At 40.7% G+C, this 22,290-nt stretch overlaps 1 protein-coding gene across 1 annotated transcript in view; it reads right to left on the bottom strand.

Moving 5' to 3' along the window:
- Positions 1–22,290, bottom strand: part of NIBAN1 (niban apoptosis regulator 1) — a 172,694-nt gene that overhangs the window by 31,331 nt on the left and 119,073 nt on the right. Inside the window, exon 6 of the mRNA XM_050765536.1 lies at positions 7,571–7,686. Within this exon, the coding sequence (XP_050621493.1) occupies positions 7,571–7,686 (116 nt within the window). The remainder of the gene's footprint in view (positions 1–7,570; positions 7,687–22,290) is intronic.

The following is a 22,290-nucleotide window of genomic DNA, read 5'->3' as shown; positions in this document are numbered from 1 at the left end:
GAGAATGACGCCTGGACCGACCAGAGCCCAGGTATCACTGCATCCCACCATGCAGTGTCTTCGTCCAGCACTGGAGAAAGGCTGAGGGGATGCTCCAGGAGATACAGCCACATTGAAGGATAAGCCACAGAGAAGATTGGCAAGGTTGTCTGTTAGACCTGCTTCTCCACAGCCAGAACCCAAGCTCCAAAAGGCCCCTACTAAGAAGGAAGAGAAGGTATGCAAAAGGGAAAAAGGGAAAGGCTGGCACCAGCAAGGAGGGAAATAATCCTGCAGAAAATGGAGATGCCAGAACAGACCACGCACAAAAAGCTGACAATGCTGGAGATGCCAGGGGAAGTGTGCATTTTTGGTAACTGTGTACTTCTGGTGACCGTCCAATTGGAAATACTATTTTTTTAAATGGAGCTTTATAAAAATGTAGAACGTTGTCTTACTTTTCTTAAAGCTATGTTATTATCACACAGAACATTTCATTTTGGGGGGGAAAGGGGCATATGTCACTAATAGAATGTCTCCAAAGCTGGATTGATGTGGGGAAACACCTTTTCTTCCAGTTTTGAGAAACTTCCTCTTGGCTCCCAGGTGGGGGATTCCTGGTGTTGACACACATAGCTACCTTGGCACAAACACCTTATGGTGTGGGAAAACTAAAATTCATTATTTCCTCTTCGCCCTCTCTGCCTTTAGTATGGTCTCAACTTCCTTAAACCCAGAGACCTATTGGGACCTGATGCGTAAAATTAGTTAGCAGTCAGGGGGCCATCTGGACCTTCCAGTGACCCCTATTGAGAGGGCATCTCTCAAAAGAACAGCAGTTCCCTTTTTAGAGTGTGGATCTCCAGACTGATGATTTTGCCATTTTCATTTCATCTCCTGAAAGTCTAGACTGGCTCGTGAAAAGTTGTTAAAAAACATGCTACAGGTGAAATGTCAACCCTTACTGCAAACGAGAATCTAAGCAAATGAAGATTTCGCTGGGTTTTATACCCTGATTTCTGATCAGAGAAGCTGTTTTCTTCTGATTGAAGAAGAGAGTTTGGAAGTTGTTGTATACTATTAGCAATTATCTGCTCATGGCTTGCCTAATATACTATGATTGCTTACAAAAAGCATCTTTAATAAGGCTGGATACAGTTTGAAACAGGAAAAAGAAGGGAATAACCAATATTTTGGAACAATCAAATATTTGAAACATTTATAGGAGGAGTGTGAGATAATGGGGACTGAAACAAAAAAAAAGGAAAAAATAAAAGAAGAATATGGGAAGGAGTGTCTAAATTTTTCAAGTGTTTTTAAAAAGCGTGTTCCCACATCGCTCCTAAAATTTTTCTTGGCTCAATTAAACTATTTCCGGTGAATCTGAGCAGTATTCTACACAACCACTCATGCTACTGGCCCTTCCTTCTTTACCCCTGCCCCTGAATTGCAGCAGCTTTGCTGTTCACATTCACTTTCACGGTGAGTCTTTTGAGGCCCACAGCTCAGCTTGCATTCACAGGCTGCACACTAAGATTTACAAAAGGGGAAGCATAGTTTTAGGAAGGGAGGCAGGAGGCAGAAAAGTAGGGAATCACTTGAAGCATCTGTTCTGAGTTTGAAATAATGTTTGTCCAAAATAACTGACCTCCTCCTTTCACTTCTCATAAAAATTCAAATTATGCTTTGGGAATTAAGGAAGATTTGCTCTGAGGTCACTGGTCAGCCTCATGCTAGTGGAAATGCCCATGAGCTCATTTGATCTTGCCTTTAATCAGGGCTCCGTCGCGGCAGGGTGTAACGCTTTCAATGAACCAAATAGAAACACTCTCAGGGTGGAGGTGGACGAGCTGCCCAGTCCCACTGTGCCTGTGGGTTGCTGGGAGAGGTGCTCAGCTCAGGGCAGCAAGTGGGGCTCCTGTCATCTGCCAAGTGGATCTGCCTGGGGTGACGAAGGTTATGGTGGGGACAGAGTTTCCACTAGCCCTGGTAATTCACTGGTGGGGATGTTTTTGACCTTTCTTCGCCATTCTCTGGGGGCAGTCAAAAGATGAATCACCATTTTCTGTGGCATTTAAGAGGCACCTAACATGCACAAAACTCCATGGAAATTAGCAGGTCCAACAATTATTGAAAGTAATGGCAAGAACCACAATTACTTTTGCACCAACCTAATAGATCCACCAGCCCACCCTGCTCAGTGGGATAAGTTCTTGTTTGGAACACATCTCCCCAAAGTGTGGTATGCGAAAAGTGAGCCAAGAGGAAGGGAGACCAATGCCAGAATTTAAAATCACTGGGTTGACATTATGAAACTCAAGGGTCATAAGAATTGTCCTAATTCATCCTTTTGCAGAGATTGGTTAGAATTTTAGCATAAGTGTGAAACGGGTTTGAAAATATGAAAATGTTATATATAAAGGCCAAAGAAAAATAATGTTCCATTTGGGTGGGCTTATAGTTTTCTTGTCTTTCCCACACAATGTTCCAAGAAATTTGGTTTTATTTTACAACTTAAGGAATTAAAGGAAATATGTCTGGGAGGAAAAAGAGGGGGTGGAAGTGGGTTACAAGTGGGGGGGCGGGGGAGGGATGATATGGTTTGGCTGTGTCCCCACCTAAATCTCATCTTGGATTGTAGCTCCTATAATTCCCATGTGTTGGGGGGGACTTGGTGGGAGATAATTGAATCCTAGGGGCAGTTTCCCCGTAATGTTCTAGTGGTAGTGAATAAGTCTCACAAGATCTGGTGATTTTACAAGGGGTTTCCCCTTTCATTTGGCTCTCATTCTCTCTTGTCTGCTGCCATGTAAGATGTGCTTTTCACCTTCTGCCATGACTGTGAGGCCTCACCAGCAATGTGGAACTCAGAGTCCATTAAACCTCTTTTTCTTTATAAATTACCCTGTCTTGGGTATGTCTTTATCACCAGCATGAAAACGGACTAATACAGTGGGGGAGTGGGGCTCAGGAAATGGCCACAGGGCAGCAGAGCCTGTGGGTGCTGAAGTTCAAGTGCATCTCATCCCAACAACCATCCTCATCCTCCAACCTTCAGCCCCACCCTGCCCTGATTGAGTGCTGCCTGTCACCTCCCCAGAGCCCACTCTGGCATTCCCTACCATGGTCTGCCTTCCACGAGCAGAGTCCTAAGCCCCTGGGCTTTTCTAGAGAAAGTAGCTAGTCTAATAAATACATTGTAGTCATGAAGGAATTCCCTAGCTCCTCCCCTCAGAACAGTATCCACTGAATTTTAACATAAGTGACCTAAAAATACCACTTTAATTTTTTTTTTTTTTAAATGGGGGGTGGTGGCAAGGGGAGTGTTTTGTATACTTAACTGCTAGGACTTGGAGATTTAAAACTTCTATCACTCCTATAAGAAACTAAGCATGTCACTAGGTTGATCAAAACTAACAAACCTGGGATCACCCCTTGAAGGTCCCACCACAGTGCCTCCTTTCAGATGCTGAGCTGTCAGGGAGGTGTGAGGTCCGGAGAGGCCACCCTCCTTCCTGAAGCAGGCCCCGCAGTCTCATCAGGCTGCTGGCTCAGGCCCCTTGTGTTACTGAGTGGCCGTGGGTGAAAGAATCCACTCAAAAGGAGTCACACTTAAGATCTTTCAGCAAAAGACAACTCTGGAGCATATGGATAAGGCCTAAAAAATATGGGTAGTTTTTTTTTTTTTTTTTTTTTTTTTTTTTTTGTCTTGAAACTGTTCTGTGGGAATTATGAGCTGTTCTCTAGCCTATCTTGGTATTTTAAAAGCAAATAATAAATATATAACATAGCTAGAGATACTTTACAGTTGCAAAGCCCTTTCCCTCATGATCTCATTTGATATATTTATATTGACAAGTAGAAAATATGTTGATGTTTTTACTGGCATACAAATATTTTCACCTTAACAGTCTGCCAGGCAAGTTATTCTGAGATAGTTGCTCTGCCTGGACACTTGCCTAAAACAACCATCGCCATGAGGGCCTTCCATACTTGCTGTGTGAGTCATTACTACGAAGGTAATGGAACAAGGCTGAGAGTCTGAATGCAGGCCCCTAGGGTAGAGGGGTTCAGGACAGGGTTATGATTAAGGTCTTACCAGTCAGGAAGAAAAAATGCAAATAAACCCAGCGCTTTAAACAAAAGATGTCATTTTCTCAAACTCACTTATGCTATGCCATTTTCTTTAACCACTTGCTAGCTTCTCTGGCCCCCTGGCTTCTTTTTTCTATGAGTCTTAGGGTAGACACTGCTTTACTGTTATGCACCAAGTCTTAGAGTCTGTGGTGAACCGTAATCCTTACCTGGCCCCACACGGTAAGCTTTAGAGGCCATTTCCTTTTACCAGCTTCTCCAAGCTGGTTTAAAATGCATTTCTGTAGCAGACTAGCTTTCTGACTTCAGCCAACTGTTCTGAATGTTCTTTCTCTCACCTGGAGGTTGCTGGACAAATAATCCTGAAATGCTCCTCCAGCATTCACATGTTATGAGTCTGTCATTTTACCAAAACACTTAAATTCTGGGAGGAGCAAAACCACTTTTTTTTTTTTTTTGAGACAGGGTCTCACTCTGTTGCCCAGTGCAGTGGCACAAATGACAGCTCACTGCATCCTTGAACTCATGGGCTCAAATGATCCTACTGTTTTGGTTTCCCAAGTAGCTGGGACTACCTGCACATACCACCGCTCCCAGCTAACTTTTAGAAAACTTTTTGAAGAGATAGGGTCTTGCTATGTTGCCCAGGCTAATCTTGAACTCCCGGATTCAAGCAGTCTTCCCACCTTGGCCTTCCAAAGTGCTGAGATTACAGGTATGAGCCACCACACCCAGCCCCTGTGAAACTTCTTACTGGGACACTTGATAACTCCAGTGATTTCTGATCTCTTTTCTGCTTTTTTGTTTTGTTTTGTTTCACTTTCCCATTTAAAATGTTTTTTATCCTGCAAAACTAGGAGCTTACTATGACCACTTGCACAAATGCTTTACAATCTCCATCTATATAGAGACTCATATACATATACCCACACACATATGTGCCTTGTCTTCTGCATGCTTTCTATGTGTGTCTTGCCTCACCATGATGGCAAGGGATGAGTCATTTCTGTCTCTTCCAACTTATACCACTTAGCACATAATCAGCCGAAAGCCAAAACAAACTCAAGCTCAACTCCCAGAAAGGATTTATTAAATACCTATATTCTTTTTTTTCCCTTTTTTTTTTTTTTTTTTGAGATGGAGTCTTACACTGTCACCCAGGCTGGAGTGCAGTGGCACGATCTCAGCTCACTGCAACCTCTGCCTCCCAGGTTTAAGCAATTCTCCTTGCCTCAGCCTCCCAAGTAACTGGGATTACAGGCATCTGCCACCACACCTAGCTAATTTTTTTGTATTTTTAATAGAGACAGGGTTTCACTGTGTCAGCCAGGCTGGTCTTGAACTCCTGGCCTTGTGATCTGCCTGCCTCGGCCTCCCAAAGTGCTGGGATTACAGGCGTGAGCCATTCATTGCACCTGGCCTAAATACCTATTTTCAATGGCATCATGGAGGAATGTAAGTTCACATACATTTTCAAGTGAAAGAAAAAAATGAAGCAAGTGGCATAGCTGAACTCAAGGAGCTATTGAAAAATAAATGTGTAACTTAGTATATTCCCATGGTTGGTGTTGGTCTTTCACTGGGCCAGGAGCAGAAGCCATCATTGCCTTTACCATTTGTCCACTTAGCGTATATCCCTGAAACTATCAGCTCCATAGGGCCAGGACCATTCTGTCTTGTCTATCTTTGGGTCACTAGCCCCCAGCACATTGCCTGGCATAGAGTCAGCGCTCAGTAAATAGTAGTTGAATGAATGAGACTAGGTAAGTCACTTCGCTGTTATATGCTTCCCTCAGTTTTCACATTTACAAAATTGAAATAATAATAATAACTGCCCTACCCATCTCATAAGATTGGCAAGACAAACACCATTAGGTTTTGAACATTATCAAGTATCACACAAATGCATTTGACTACTCATCTCTCTATTAACTATGTTGGCTTACATGGCAGGCCAGCCAGTGTCAAATGCTTCAGCTTCCCCTTCTGACACTTTTGTTTTTCTTTATGGCATAAGTACACAACTATTTGGTTCTCTCAGACTTATGAATGGCTGTGCTTCCCCAAAATATCAAAACTCAAGACTTGTTTAAAATTCTGGAAGACGCAAGTCTCAGGTTGGGAAATAGATGAGTTTAGAATCTACCAGAAAGAAAAAAAAAAGAGGGAGAAAGAGAAGATTCTAATGGTAAACACATGTTCTTATATGGTGAAACAACAAAGAAGAGCTCCCTCATGAGTTTTTAGCATTAGATGTTTAATGACCACACAGAGTCAAGGCACCACTCGGCATCCTCCAAATATTGTTCTCTAATAATGAATTTCACTAGCTCCCAAAAGAGGTACCCTAGGAGATGTGGGAAAAAAAAAATTAGTGGGGCTGGGCGCGGTGGCTCACACCTATAATCCCAGCACTTTGGGAGTCTGAGGCAGGTGAATCATGAGGTCAGGAGTTCGAGACCAACCTGACCAATATGGTAAAACCCCGTCTCTACTAAAAATACAAAAATTAGCTGGAGTGGTGGCATGCATCTATAGTCCCAGCTACTCGGGAGGCTGAGGCAGAAGAATTGCTTGAACTCAGGAGGCGGATGTTGCAATAAGCCGAGATTGCGCCACTGTACTCCAGCCTAGGCGACAGAGCGAGACTCCTCTCAAAAAAAAAAAAAAAATAGCATTCTGAAATACCATGTTACTTTATGTAAATATGCCCATACCCAGCCTCCTGTTCTTGGCTGAAGCAGCCATGTGACTGGTGTCACCATGGAGGCGGGGGTCACATCACAAAGCAGTTTCCTTTGGAGATTTATAACACTGTCCCTGGTACCAAACCCACTGAAGTGCTTAGGCCATGACTGGCATCTAGTCAGGATCATGAGAAATTACAATGTACTGCAAGGCACAGAAAACTAGAAAAGATAAATGCAATATATGGAAAACTGTCTAATGCTTTTTGAATTTTTTTCATTACTTCATTTACATATAATTCAATAAAGACAGCTGCTTGCCAAATACTTCTCCAACTGCACTTCACAAGGCAAGGTAAACATTACTATTCTTATTTTTTCCAGAGGAGTAATCTGAGACTAAAAGAGGTTAAATAAGTTGGCATGACTTAAGTCCAAGTATGCTGACCCTAGCTAAAGCCCTGTCATGCACTTTGCACTACTGCTCGCTACTCACACTTGATTCTAGTCTGGAAGCACGAGGTCATCTGAAAGAGTAATTATTTTCATAGAAAACAGTGAGGGAAGCTCTTTCCACTGTAGTTGCCATGTTTCTGGCTGCCCCATTTCATGCCCAGTCTGGTGGTCTTTGCAGTGGGTGCCTGGTAGTTTCCTGACCAATGCTTCCAGACATGAGAGAGATGGCCTGTGGAACCACATCTTCCATACTTGCAACTTTTTTGTTTGATTGTTTAACAAAATGACCCTGACTTCCTATCAACCAAATACTCAAACATAGAGAGAATCCAAAATTTTGAGCCCCATGTTACCTGGATTTCATCCCCAGTGATCATTTCCCAGGAACCATAGTGACCTTTCTCCTGTCGGAAGAATTGCACAGCTTCTAAAAAGGCTTGGGCTTCAAATGTCGTCTGCTTCATGTAATCTAAAGAAAAGAAGGAAGGACATTCAGCAAGGTAAAACACTCTACATTTCCCCATAGCTCCTCAAGTGTGATGGCTCAGAGACCTAACATTATCTGAAAATGACAAGGCATGGAATTATGAGACACAGAGAAAGTTAAGCAAGTACTGAATTCAAAGTTAATTTGCAGGTGTACATCACATTACTTGTTCATAGTCCTAGCTGATACATTCTATCAGTTACTGACTATACTGGTTAGGACTAGAAGGAGGCCCATCTCCCTTACTGTCTCTTATATATGCTTCCCTATCCACCCGCAGGCACCCAGCGACTTTACGCTACCAGCTGTGACACAGGCTGTCCCTTAACAGTGCCTCTTGTGTTCAAAGTATCTCCTTCCAGTTTCCCAACAAAACAATTTCTCTGTGACTCGGTATCAGCTTTCAATACAATATGCATCAACACAACATGGAAATGTATGCAAATGAAAATAGTAATTGCTAACACATACAAAGCAGGATAATGTTCATCTAAGCACTTTACAGATTTCATTGAGACCTCACAAAAACCCTCCAGGAGAGTACTATTATCCTCATTTTACAGATGAGGAGACTGAGGCACAGAAAGATGAATTAATTGCCTAGATCATATAGCTAGTGAGTGGCACAGCCCAGGTGTGAAAGGTGGTCTGACCTCAGAGCTTGCCTCTAACCATGATACTATATTGTCTCACATACTAGTTTTATGGGTTTGCCCTTCTAAACATACTGGATTTTAAATGGTGTCCTATCTGAGAGGTACTATCCTACCACAATGAATGAATATCTAATGGTGGAACTTAAGGTGTGGTAGAGGGAGCTGGGGCTGAACAGCCTTCTCAGAGTTCCATAAGTCATGCTAGGCATGCAGTGTCTTCATTTCCAGCACATAAAATTGGCTCTTGGGGGACACAATGATAACAAAATTATAGAAATCTTCGTGGGGAAATGAACTTCAGAAATAATCTAATCGAAAACAAATAATCAAGCCTTAGAAAGGGGAAATAAAATGGGCAAAGTGAAGTGAGTGAAAAGGCCAAGTTCCCTGACTCTCCTCCTATAAGGCACAAAGCTCTCCTGCCAGTAGCACATTTATAGAGCAACATTAGATTAGTGATTTGGAGGCGGCTGACTTGGGAGGTGAGGAGGAACCATCACAGTTTTAGGCAGTGGGATTATTCAGTAAAAGACTAAATTGTTGATATGGGGAACTAAGCAGAACTAAAAGAGGATCAATCTGCTCTCAAAGGTAACAATCAATTAATAGGTGGTAGATGACTCATTTGAGATTGGCTTACTAGATCACAAACCTCAGGAACTGAGAAAAGAGAAAACAATTCAAAGCTTAACCTCTACAAGAGCTCAAGAAAATTATTCACAGTGAGGATACCATGAAGTCCATCTGAAGTTCCATTTTAAAAAATGTGAAACAGTGGCCAGGCATGGTGGTGGCTCACACCTGTAATTCCAACACTTTAGGAGGCCAAGGACAGATGATCACTAGATGCCAGGATTTCAAGACAAGCCTGCGCAACATAGTGAGACCACATGTCTACAAAAAAAATTAGCTGATCACGGTGGCACATGCCCATAGTCCCAGCCACTCAGGAGGCTGAGGCAGGAGGATCACTTGAACCCAGGAGTTTGAGGCTGCAGTGAGCTATGATTGCACAATTGCACCCTACCCAGGGCAATAGAGACCCTGTCTGAAAAAAAAAAAAAAAAAAGAAGAAAAGAATGTGGAACAGTAACTGACATTTCTAATAGTAACATAGAGATTTGGTCAAAATCTAAATTAAGTTTTGAAAAAAAAGCATGTTGCAAGAATCTTTTTTTTTTTTTTTTTTTTTTTTTAATTTTTTCCCCATCCCATGTGCTTTTCTTTTCTTTTTTCTTTTTCTTTTTCTTTTTTAAAATTATACTTTAAGTACTAGGGTACATGTGCACAACATGCATGTTTGTTACATAGGTATACATGTGCCATGCTGGTTTGCTGCACCCATTAATTCATCATTTACATTAGGTATTTCTCCTAATGCTATCCCTCCCCCTGCCCCTCACCCAATGACAGGTCCCCATGTGTGACATTCCCCACCCTGTGTCCAAGTGTTCTCATTGTTCAATTCCCATCTATGAGTGAGAACATGCAGTGTTTGGTTTTCTGTCCTTGTGTTTGCTCAGAATGATGGTTTCCAGCTTCATCCATGTCCCTGCAAAGGACATGAACTCATCCTTTCTTATGGCTGCATAGTATTCCATGGTGTAGATGTGCCACATTTTCTTAATCCAGTCTATCATTGATGGACATTTGGGTTGGTTCCAAGTCTTTGCTGTTGTGAATAGTGCCACAATAAACATATCTGTGCATGTGTCTTTATAGTAACATGATTTATAATCTTTTGGGTATATACCCAGTAATGGGATCACTGCGTAAAATTGTATTTCTAGTGCTAGATCCTTGAGGAATCACCACACTGTCTTTCACAATGGTTGACTAGTTTACACTCCCAACAACCGTGTAAGAGCATTCCTATTTCTCCACATCCTCTCCAGCACCTGTTGTTTCCTAACTTTTAGTGATCGCCATTCTAACTGGTATGAGATGGTATCTCATTGTGATTGTGATTGCATTTCTCTGATGACCGGTGATGAGCATTTTTTCATGTGTCTGTTGGCTGTATAAATGTCTTCTTTTGAGAAGTGTCTGTTCATATCCTTTGCCTACTTTTTGATGGGGTTGTTTTTTTCTCGTAAATTAGTTTAAGTTCTTTGTAGATTCTGGATATTAGCCCTTTGTCAGATGGGTAGATTGCAAAAATTTTCTCCCATTCTGTAGGTTGCCTGTTCCCTCTGATGGTGGTTTCTTTTGCTGTGCAGAAGCTCTTTAGTTTAATTAGAACTAAACCATTTGTCTATTTTGACTTTTGTTGCCATTGCTTTTGGTGTTTTAGTCATGAAGTTTTTGTCCTGAATAGTATTGCCTATGTTTTCTTCTAGGGTTTTTATGATTTTAGGTCTAACATTAAAGTCTTTAATCCATATTGAATTAATTTTTGTATAAGGTGTAAGGAAGGGATCCAGTTTCAGCTTTCTACATATGGCTAGTCAGTTTTCCCAGCACCATTTATTAAATAGGGAATCTTTTCCCCATTTCTTGTTTTTGTCAGGTTTGCCAAAGCTAAGACGGTTGTAGATGTGTGGTGTTATTTCCTGAGGCATCTGTTATGTTCCATTGGTCTATATCTCTGTTTTGGTACCAGTACCATGCTGTTTTGGTTACTGTAGCCTTGTAGTATAGTTTCAAGTCAGGTAGCATGATGCCTCCAGCTTTGTTCTTTTTGCTTAGGATTGTTTTGGCAATGCGGGCTCGTTTTTGGTTCATATGAACTTTAAAGTAGTTTCTTTTCCAATTCTGTGAAGAAAGTTATTGGTAGCATGATGGAGAAGGCATTGAATCTATAAATTACCTTGGGCAGTATGGCCATTTTCATGATATTGATTCTTTCTATCCATGAGCATGGGATGTTCTTCCATTTGTTTGTGTCCTCCTTTATTTCATTGAGCAGTGGTTTGTAGTTCTCCTTAAAGAGGTCCTTCACATCCCTTGTAAGTTGGATTCCTAGGTATCTTATTTTCTTTGTAGCAATTGTGAATGGGAGTTCACTCATGATTTGGCTCTCTGTTTGTCTGTTATTAGTGTATAGGAATGCTTGTGATTTTTGCACATTGATTTTGTATCCTGAGACTTTGCTGAAGTTGCTTATCAGCTTAAGGAGATTTTGGGCTGAGACGATGGGGTTTTCTAAATATACAATCATGTCATCTGCAAACAGGGACAATTTGACTTCCTCTTTTCCTAATTGAATACCCTTTATTTCTTTCTCTTGCCTGATTGCCCTGGCCAGAACTTCCAACACTATGTTGAATAGGAGTGGTGAGAGAGGGCATCCCTGTCTTGTGTCAGTTTTCAAAGGGAAGGCTTCCAGTTTTTGCCCATTCAGTATGATATTGGCTGTGGGTTTGTCATAAATATCTCTAATTATTTTGAGATATGAAGAATCAAGTTTTTAAATCGAAGTATTTTTTCCTTGTTATTTTTCTTGACTTGGCAAGTGATTTAATGTTTAATCTTAGAGGTTTGCAAAACAAAAATTAAAGTCTTGCTATAAAATTGACAATACCATTGGCAGTGTTCTCCCCACAAGGGGATTGTGATATGGGGCTTAGTACACTGGGAGGGACTTTACCAACTGAGATGGAAACTGTAATTACTACATTGGGATTCAAGACTGACTCATGTGCTCTTATTTTTAACAGCTGTTTTCATTTCCAACCTAAGAAAACAAAGAGATGGAAGAAAATATGGTACTGTGTCTGGACGAAGTGAGTATGGCCAGATCCACAAGCCAGGGAATGAACTTTTAAATTCTTCACTTCCTTATAAGAAGCATAAATTTACATATTTCCTCCTCTACTGACCTCAGTAACTGCAGAAGGCACTTGAAATCTTGTCCATCACCTTCTGTATCTATATCAATGCAAACAATGACACTCCCACTGATGGTTGCATTTTCAAAGATCTTTGGAAAAAGTAACTGAAGAAATGGAATTTGGAGATGTGGATGTCGACAGAAGTCAAAGAAGGAACCAGAAGGAGAGCTCGAATGTAATAGTGGTGGAAGTGAGATACCTTAATACAGAAGAGAAGAAAAGTATTAATAATCAAATGAGCCACAAGAGAAATTATAGTCATCTAACAAGGAAGCCTCAGAGAATGAGGGCCTGGATCTGAATTCTGGACTCTACCATTCAGGCAGACTTAAATTAGATTTTAAATACTTCCTTTCCATAAAGGAAGAAAGATCTAACCTACTGATTCATCATTGTATTTTCAGCTAGTAAACTGTTAAATTAATATATGTAAAACTTTTAGAACAAATCTGCCACATAGTAAGTTGCTTTATATACATTTGTTCTTAAGATTATAAGCACAGGTCAATAGCAACTAAAAGATCATTAAGCAAATAAACGACAAAGGTTTGCTTTGTAAAAGATAACACTGTACTGCAATGGTAATATAAACTTCATTTTTTCTAAGTTGTTTGCAAAGGCATTGCTGAACTCAGTCAGAATGTACAGGTGTTCAAGAGAAACCAGATTAGCAGTTATTTGATGAACTTCCTGCCACAGATCTCATGTGAACAAATTCCGGGTTCACCATCACCTACTCTCCTGCCAATAAGCAAATCGAGAGTTTTGTTCCATGGTCCTCAGAATCAACAATGGTTTTTGTCTTTTAAGCAGTCTCCTGGCAAGCCAACTTAGAAACAAATGGCAGCTATCAGCCCAAACTCTACTCTTCCAGCATGCTATAATTATGAGAAAGCCTGAGGAGATAGAAGTGCTGGGGAGTAACTTAGACATCACTACATTCAGCTCTCTCATTTAATGGATGAGGAAACTGGAAAAAGAAATGGTTAATTTCCTAGCTGAAGGTCACACAGCTGGTCAGAAGCAGAGCCAAAAGTTGAAAAACTGGCTCTGGCATGTTGTAAGTGGCCCTGGCATTCATGCTAATTTAAATAACAGACTATGAGAGTTGGAAGTAATCTTCAAGGTCACCTACCCCAAGCTCTCATTCCATGTTGGGATCCTTCAGAATCCCAGACATATACTCGTTTGGCTCCAGCTTGATTATTTCCAGTGACAGGAAGCTCACAATTTAATGAAAATAGTTCTTTCCATCACTGAACTGCTCCAAAATTTCCTTCTATTGAGCCAAAGTCTGTTTCCACGGACTCTCTCTCCCATTAATCTCATTTCTCCCTTTCAGAGCAAAATAGACAAGTTTACTCTTCTTTCATATGGTAACCCGAGAAAAAAACAGTAATCAGCTGAATATCCTTATTTCTCTTCAACTGTTCTTTAAACAGCATATCTTTTGAATCTTTTTAATTTGACCTTCCCTTTTCCTTCTTTCCCTCAGTGATCCGTTCGAATATATCTATATCTTCCTTAAAGTTGGCCCCTACAACTGAATACAATAGACAGCGTATTGTCTGACTGGTGCAAATTATACAAAGTCAAAGGATACTTTTTTTTTCTTATCTCTAACCTCTTTTTTAATACAACCACATCACACTGTTGACTCCTGTCTTTCTTGAGTTTTTCATATAAAACTCTTGCCAATATAAACCTCTCCTAGCCTGTATTTCTGCTTTTGACTTCGAAGGACAGATTTTTAACATTATCCCTATTACATTACAACTTACTGTGATCAGCCCAAAGCCCCGAACCTGCTGAAATCATTTAAAAACTGTGATTCTGTCCCCTGACTCTCTTATACCACAGTATCATTTGAAAACCTGGTAAGTTTGCCTTCTATGTGTCTGGCCAACTCATTGATAAAACAACATTCACCAGATAGAAAACATTCACCAGATCAGGAGTGAGGAAAGAGCCCTGGGAAACGATAAGCATTTGGGGAGATACAGGGGAGACACATTTTGGCCATGCATTCAACAATCACATCTTCATGACCAAGAACTGTCTAGGAACGCACTATTCTCTTTAGTCTCTCCCTACTTCCTCATTCATGCAGCTGCATGGAAAACTCATATTTGGTAGACATGATTAAGGATTCTGCAAGGAAAGGAAAACTTCTCTAGGCCTCTTGGGGACAGTTATTCATGGGGCCAGCCAGAGAGGAGCTGCTTTTGTTTTTTTTCCAGTTAAACAGATTTATAACACATCTGAATCAACTGAAACACCAAAGCTCCAGGGCCTGTGGAGTCATTCTAGATTCTGACTCTGGCTGCGGTGTTGGGAGTCCCGGACTCAGGCTGGGTTTGGAAGCTGCTTTGTTATTTTATTTCATCAGTAAACTGTGCCAAGCCCTGTTAGCTGATTTGCTGGGTGATTTGTGAAAGTTATGTAACAGCATTACTCACTATGCTGCTATGGGGCTCATCTCACTAAGTTACACTTCTGAACTGTCTTTCACTTCAGGTCAGATATCATCTTTCCTATGGGAGATGCAGTGAGGCTGTGTGCCCCAGTTTCTTTCTAGAACAAAGAACGGGAACAGGGGAAGGTAATCAACATTTATTGAGTCCCTACCATGAAGCATGGACCATGTGAGATGCTTACACACACACAGTCTCATATAATCCTTCCAACAGTCCCATCAGGCAGGAATTAATATCCTCACTTTACAGAAGACAAGAAAATGGAGTTTTGGGAAGGCTAAATAGTTTCTTTAAGCTAGCATGTGGTTAAGCAATGGCCACTTACCTCTGAAGTCCTGTTATAACATTTTATCATGTAATTTTTAAAAAACTTTTTATTTTGAGATAATTTTAGATTACCTCAAATAAGATCTCAAATTTGAGATTATCTCAAATTATTAGTTCTTATTTTTCACATGCTGTTATAAGAAATAATATAGAGATATCCTATATACACCCTTCACTCGGGTTTCCCAAAAGGGAGCATCTTGCAACCCTATAGTACAATATACCACAACCATGAAATTGACATTGTTGCAGTCCAACATTTTTATTCAGATTTCACCAGTTTTACATGCACTCCTGTGTGTGTGTGTGTGTGTGTGTGTGTTGTTCCATTTAATTTTTTTTTTTTTTTTGAGACATAGTTTCACTCCTGTTGCTCAGGCTGGAGTGCAATGGCACAATCTTGGTTCACTGCAACCTCCGCCTCCTGGGTTCAAGTGATTATCCTGCCTCAGCCTCCTGAGTAGCTGGGACTACAGGTGCCCACCACCACGCCTGGCTAATTTTTGTATTTTTTAGTATAGACGGGGTTTTGCCATGTTGGCCAGGCTGATCTCGATCTCCTGACCTTAGGTGATCCACCCACCTTGGCCTCCTAAAGTTCTGCGATTACAGACATAAGCCACCACGCCTGGCCTGTCCTATTTAATTTTAAAGTTATTTTAAAAGAGACTTTCCTTATCAAAGTTTAGAATGATATAATTCTAGAGTTTGATCATAGATTAGAGATCACTGAGTCCAAATCTTTCATTTTACAAATGAACAGACTGAGGGCCACATGGAGTGTGATATGGCATTACTAAAAATAAAACAAGACAAAACTTCCCTGGAATTAACAACGAATGGTGCTCATTCTAATGAAATGGTAATAAAAGTTTAAATTTTTATTTAAAAACGCATTTATACATGACCAGCCTAAGCAAATGCTTATCACCATATTATAAATGATAATTCTTATGGGAACCAGCCCCATTACTTAGAAGAAATTGGTAAATTATTAGAGCTCTCTCAATTATATTTTATAAACTATAATACTAAAATATTAATCTACTAACCAAACCATATCTGTGTTAGTGGACACAGCCCTATCAGGAGAGGAGGAATATGTCAAGAAAAAATGTATACCCCATGGAGATCCAGGGACCCAAGCATGAGTTACAGTGGTGTTGTTCTAGTTGAAAGTATAAAAATACAAGAACTCACCCTGAGAATATAAAACACTTCTCAAACAAATGGAAGAAAGGTATTTCTAGTAAAGACATTGTTCTGAGATAAAGTTTTGGCCACAAAGAAAAATACTGCCTGCCTTGTCCCGCTAAAGGCAGTCCATCTCTTGAATTATTGACTTGTCAATAAATATTAAAAGACTATTTGTCAACAGTGAAAAGGAAGTGGTGACTACTAGAACGAGTGAAGACAGACTAACCTCATTTCCTTCAGATAGACATACTAGATTGGTAGATTAGAAGGCTGTTGGAGACATCTTGTAACTAGGCAACTATAACATCTTGCATGATTTTGATTTGCACAGTAAAGAAATTTAGATTGGCTGATGATGCAAATAGACACAATCAAATAGTTAAAACCACCCAAACGATGGGTGCTGGGTAAAGGGCTGAGGTTATTGACATCCTAGAGGGAAATCTCCAGGGCATTGCCTTAAAACATGTTCAATCACTCAGAAAAGAGTATGAGAGAGTGTGTGTGTGTGTGTGTGTGTGTGTTATAGTTATGAAATTTTATTTACCAACTACATATGAGGCGCTGAGTTAGGCTCTGAGGATACAAAGCTGAAAAAATATGGCTTTTAACTTCAAGTTCTTCACAGTTTAATGGATGACAGAATCAGGATTGTACATCCAAAATGAAGTACAATATGGATAAATGGATCTTGCACTTAAGTCCAAAAACACATCCACAGAAGTAAACAATATATGCCTGGTACAGAGTAGGCATGAAATAAAAAATTGGTGAATCAATTGAATGAATAAAGGTACCAAGTTTGAAGAAAAAACCCCAAACCCTGAGGTTTCATTTCGTTGCAAGCTCGGTGCAAGTCAGTCAGGGGTGTGATACAATTGTCCACAAAGCATGTAAGGTTGAGCCTCAGAAATGTTAACTATAACAGGGACAAGAATGGTCACATATGTATTCTGAGATATGCTCCTCTGAGCTCATCATTCCATGGCTCCAGCTCATGCTGGACACCAGAATATTTTACAAACATTTTTTAAAATAAAGAAAAAAGTAGAGTACTTCTGAAGAAGACCGAGTGAATGAGGAATCTCACAGCCTTGGAAAGAAAAAACCTAGAAGGAAGAGATCTTTATCTATATGAAGATCTTCAGTGGAACAGAGGACTGGATTCATTTCATGGAGATTCAGATACTAAAGCCAGGATTGTGTCATCTACAGTGTGGCAGATTTTGACTCAATATAAGGAGCAAATTTCTAACATATGGGCTTATCTTAAAGTCAAATAGGCTCCAACAGGATGTCAAAAGTTCCCCTAGAAAGGAAGTACTCCATCTGGGCTGAGTTACCTTGTAATAGGTGCACAGATTTGCTCAAATCTCTATTATATAGTCTCATGGCACCATGTGCCTCCCCACCACCGTACTTACAGCAGTTATAATATTACAGTTATTAGTGTAATCATGTGAGATATGTCTTTCCCTGAGACTGTAAACTCCAAGAGGATAGGGTGCTGCCATTTGTATTCACCCCTGCATCCCTACTCCCTAGTACATAGTACTTATTAAGTGTTCAAAGAAGGGAAGAAAGGAGGGAACGTGGGAGGAAAAGAAAGAGATTAAAACACTAGAGTGGGTTCTCTAGTGTTTTAATCTCCTGTCTCTAGTGTGTTAATCTCCTATAAAGTTCCTTTGAATTTGAAATTTCATGGTTACAAACAAACCCAGGTTGTAAATGATTCATATTGTCTCAAGGACTGCCTTCCCTACTGTTGTAAAGAGATACTGAAGGGAACTGATGTACTCTACCCCAATGCTTCTCAGATTTTGGTGAGCATCAACATCGCCTAGCAGTCTTGCTAAAACAGATAACTGGGTCCCACTCCCAGAGTTTCTGATTCAATAGGTCAGTGGCAGGGCCCAAGAATTTGCATTTCTAAGAAGCTCCTGAGGTGATGCTGATGCTACAGGTCCAGGAACACACTTTGAAAACCACTCCTCTACCCAGCATTAGGAGAGTGGTTCTCAAACATCAGAATTACTTGTGGTAAGGCCAGGCCTGGTATCTCACACCTGTAATCCCAGCACTTTGGGAGGCCGAGGCAGGCGGATTACCTGAGGTCAGGAGTTTGAGACCAGCCTGGTCAACATGGTGAAACCTTGTCTCTACTAAAAATACAAAACTAGCCATGTGTGGTGGCGGGCGCCTGTAATCCTAGCTACTCTGGAAGCTGAGGCAGGAGAATCACTTGAACCCGGGAGGCAGAGGTTGCAGTGAGCCGAGATGGTGCCATTGCACGATCACGCCATTGCAGCTGGGTGACAAGAGCAAAACTCTGTCTCAAAAAAAAAAAAAAAAAATCCATTCTTGGTTTTGCCATAGGCATTCTGATTCAGCAGGCCTAGAATTGGATCCAGGAATCTGTATTTAAACAAGCTCATCAGGTAATTCTGTTGCAAGTGATTTACAAACCACATTTGAGAAAAAAATAAAATTACACAGAAGCGAAGGTGATAGTAGAAGACTATGGCTCTTGAATGCTTAGCGTCTTGATGACCTTGTTCCCTCTTTAGCAGGTTACAAAAGGTCTACTCTGTCAACTGTTCACCCACTTAACACAAATGAACCCTTGTACTTAGTCAAAGTGATGGTTAAAAATAGTACCACAATGAAGCTTTATCAAAAAATATGTGGATGAGGAATCAACACTTCAGGTGTGTTCATGAGGACGCCATTCCAAACAACTAGAACTCTACCCATGGTGGAACCCCTCCTCCTCCTTCGGAAGCAGTCATCGCTGTCTGGATGTAAATCCCCAGGTGTAACCCTAATTGATCTCATATTCTCTTTTCTGGCACTCAGTGGATATGTGGATTATAGCTTGTCTGTGATAGCTTTCTTTCCCTAGCATGAATGATCTGTTTCTTTACCGTAAGTTTTTTTTCAAAGGCTTAGATATGAAAATGACCCACACTCCAGTCTCTTCTAAAAAGTATGGATGGTGTCATCAGACACCACCCCCTCAAAAAAAAGAAGAGAATATTTGCATCTTTCCAAATACCATCAAAATACTCTGTGCCCTGAAGTTGTGATTCATTGAACATGCTTTCCATATGCCTGAAAGAGTTAATCTATCACCCCATGTGCCATAGCCACCAGAGCAAAGTCAGGCCAAGAGAACCATGACACAATCAATTATTTCCTATCTTTCCTGGACAAATCTATATGGCTTTGTATGGGAAGATTTGTATCCTAAGACAGTGAGTGCAAAACTATCTCCTAATCCCTTGATAATTATTTGTGGAGATGCTGCTGAGATGATCTCCGGAGAAAAAAATTACACCCCAAAACCTAAGCAAAACAAATGAAAACCATCTAATTCCCTCTTTAAAAATGTGAATTTGAAAAAGTGCCCACCATATAATGTTTTACAGGCAGCTGTGGCCATTACACACCCGGGTTATCTTTCAGCTCAGACCACAGAAACTGGGTCATGTGCCTCTCCGTGACGTTGTGGGCATCTGTGTGGCTTACTCTCTGCTGGCAAGTTTACCACACAACTTAGATACGATTTAAAGCAAGCTTGAGTGTTCAAACAAATAGGGAAGATGCTTCTTGAGTCACAACTTGTCCTTCATTTTTGATGACACGCTCTCTTATTTCTGGAAATGGCTGTTGGCAAATGGGTCTTGGTATAATTTGTCACTGTAGCGCATAAAAATACCAGGGACATTCTGTCTGACTGATTCTATGGATTACCTTCATCTTGTGAAATCAGAACGCCTTAGCCTTACCAACATCTGTGAGAGCACGCCTTCTACAAGTAAAGGCAGACAGTAAAATAACTTGACTAGCTTTACATGAGAGAACAAATCACTGGCATTAATTGGCATCACTCATCATATCCTGGCCTAACACACCTACAGAGTGTAGCACTGGCTGATGATGCTATCTGGGAATATTCTACTCATCATCATTACCAATGATTAATAACAGCATCAACCTTGAACTTGTCAGAGGCTTTTACAGTTTACAACATTTCATTTGATTCTCACTGCAATCTCATGAGACAGGTAAGCCAGATGTAATCATTTCTGATAGAAAATGGAAAAAACTGAAATTGAAGAAGTTTATGTCATCGCCCAAGATCATATGAATAAATAACTCATTTTATCAGGTTGGAAAATAAGAATAAAAATAATAAGCACAATATAAATTTCTAGTCCCATGCAGATTCAGCTCCAAAAAGGAGCTAACCTTACCTAAAACTTTTAACTACTACATTTTACCCTCATCTAGGACAATACATCTCAGTTCCATTATTTGTAACCTTTTTCCAAACACCTAAGAAATTAAACTGACCCATGATCCATTTTCTTCCTAAGAGGGAGGGATGGCAGCCACAGACTCCTGCAAACCCACCACCCCGCCCTGATCAGAAAGGTGAGAACATTGGCTAATTTCATGGCCCTCTCCTTAGATTTGGAGGGGTGGTATATAATTTAGTCCTTTTACAGACCAGATCATTTTTTTTTTTAAAAAAATAGAACTTCAGTAGTCATGTACCAATAAAGATAATGTCTACATTCCTGACCTATTACAAGCAGCAGCAGTACCGCCAACAGAGTTCTCTTTAATTTCTGGGTTATCTGAGCCCGCAGTGTGTACCAATTTTGAATAATTGCTTTAAGCCAAAAGACACTAGGAAAGCATTTTCCCACTGGGGTGGCCAAAGGCCTGGGACCCTGTGCATCATCAGCATGAGTTGTCTCACTAAGGGATCCATTTAACACAGCTTTACACTTAGGGTAAATAGGTGATTTCACTGTGAAAACTCTAAGCATTTACAACTATTTTCAGTAAAGTTCAAGGAGCATCTTGTTTAATAACGCAGCTAGCAACAAGCTTAAACAAGATAAGATGGGATTACTGAATGGAATATTATGCAGTCACTAACATATTTTTTTCTTTTCCACAAATTAAAATAATAATTATGATGATATTATGGAGAAGTCGTTTGGGGATAACTTTAATTGCCAAAAGCAGATTATAGGCCAAGTATGATGGCTCAGGCCTGTAATTTTAATATTTTGGGAGGCCGAGGAGGATTGCTTGAGCCAGGAGTTCAAGACTAGCCTGGGCAACATAGTGAGGCCCCATCTCTACAAAAATTTTTAAAATAACCAGATTATAAATTACATATATATCCTGATTAAGTAATGCAAAATATGAGGAAGGATGAAAAGGAAATGCATAAGAAATGAAAGGTGAGTTATGGGGGATTTTGTACTTGTGGCTCAAAGTTTAAGATACAGGCTGATCTAACGACTTTTTTTTTTTTTAACTAGTCCTCTTACGACCATGGTTGAAATTTGCCTTCCAGAGTCAAATGGTCCTGGGCAGTTTGCCTCTTAGACTCTCAGAGAGCTTCCGTGAGCACTGGCAGCTTCCAAAGCCCAGCACGCGCCACAGTCCCAGCACGCGCCACAGTCCCGCCACGCAGGGTCCAATCCAAGGTGTTTGTAAAGAACTTCAGTGAGCGGAGACTCACACCACAGCGAGCCTCTCTCTCTACTCAGGACGGGGAGAGCACAAGCCCAACTTCGGACTCAGTCCACCAAGCAGTTTCCAGTGTGATGTCAACTGAAGAGGTCATTTTTTTTCTTCTCCTGAAAGATATTGTTTGGTGTGGTTTACTCAGAAGAGGTCTCCACTGCCTCCTTCAAATGGTCTGCTTTTCAGGAATGGAGGGAAAATCCTTACAGCCTGGAACACTTTTGAGGCTTGTCACAAATGTCCTTGAAAGTAATATTACTATCCTCTGCTTGCCACCAAAACTGGGCATGATCGGGGACAACACAAGTGTGCCTGCGTCATAGGTGATGTCGTCTGTGCCACATCCAGATGGACTTGTGTCCCATTGTACTAGAATGCCCTTATGGACAAGGACTGTCATATTTATCACTGTATCCTCAGGCCATAGCACAGTGTCTAGTGAGAATCAAAACTGGCCACTATTTCCACTTCTGCCTCCTCTCCTGTGTGACTCGAGGTGAGTTACTTTGCTTCTCTGGGCCTAATCTCTCTTTTCAAGTGGAAGGC

Source organism: Macaca thibetana, chromosome 1 (assembly GCF_024542745.1).
Source record: "Macaca thibetana thibetana isolate TM-01 chromosome 1, ASM2454274v1, whole genome shotgun sequence".
NCBI classification, from domain to species: Eukaryota; Metazoa; Chordata; class Mammalia; order Primates; family Cercopithecidae; genus Macaca; species Macaca thibetana.
This window is presented reverse-complemented; position numbering and strand designations above follow the sequence as displayed.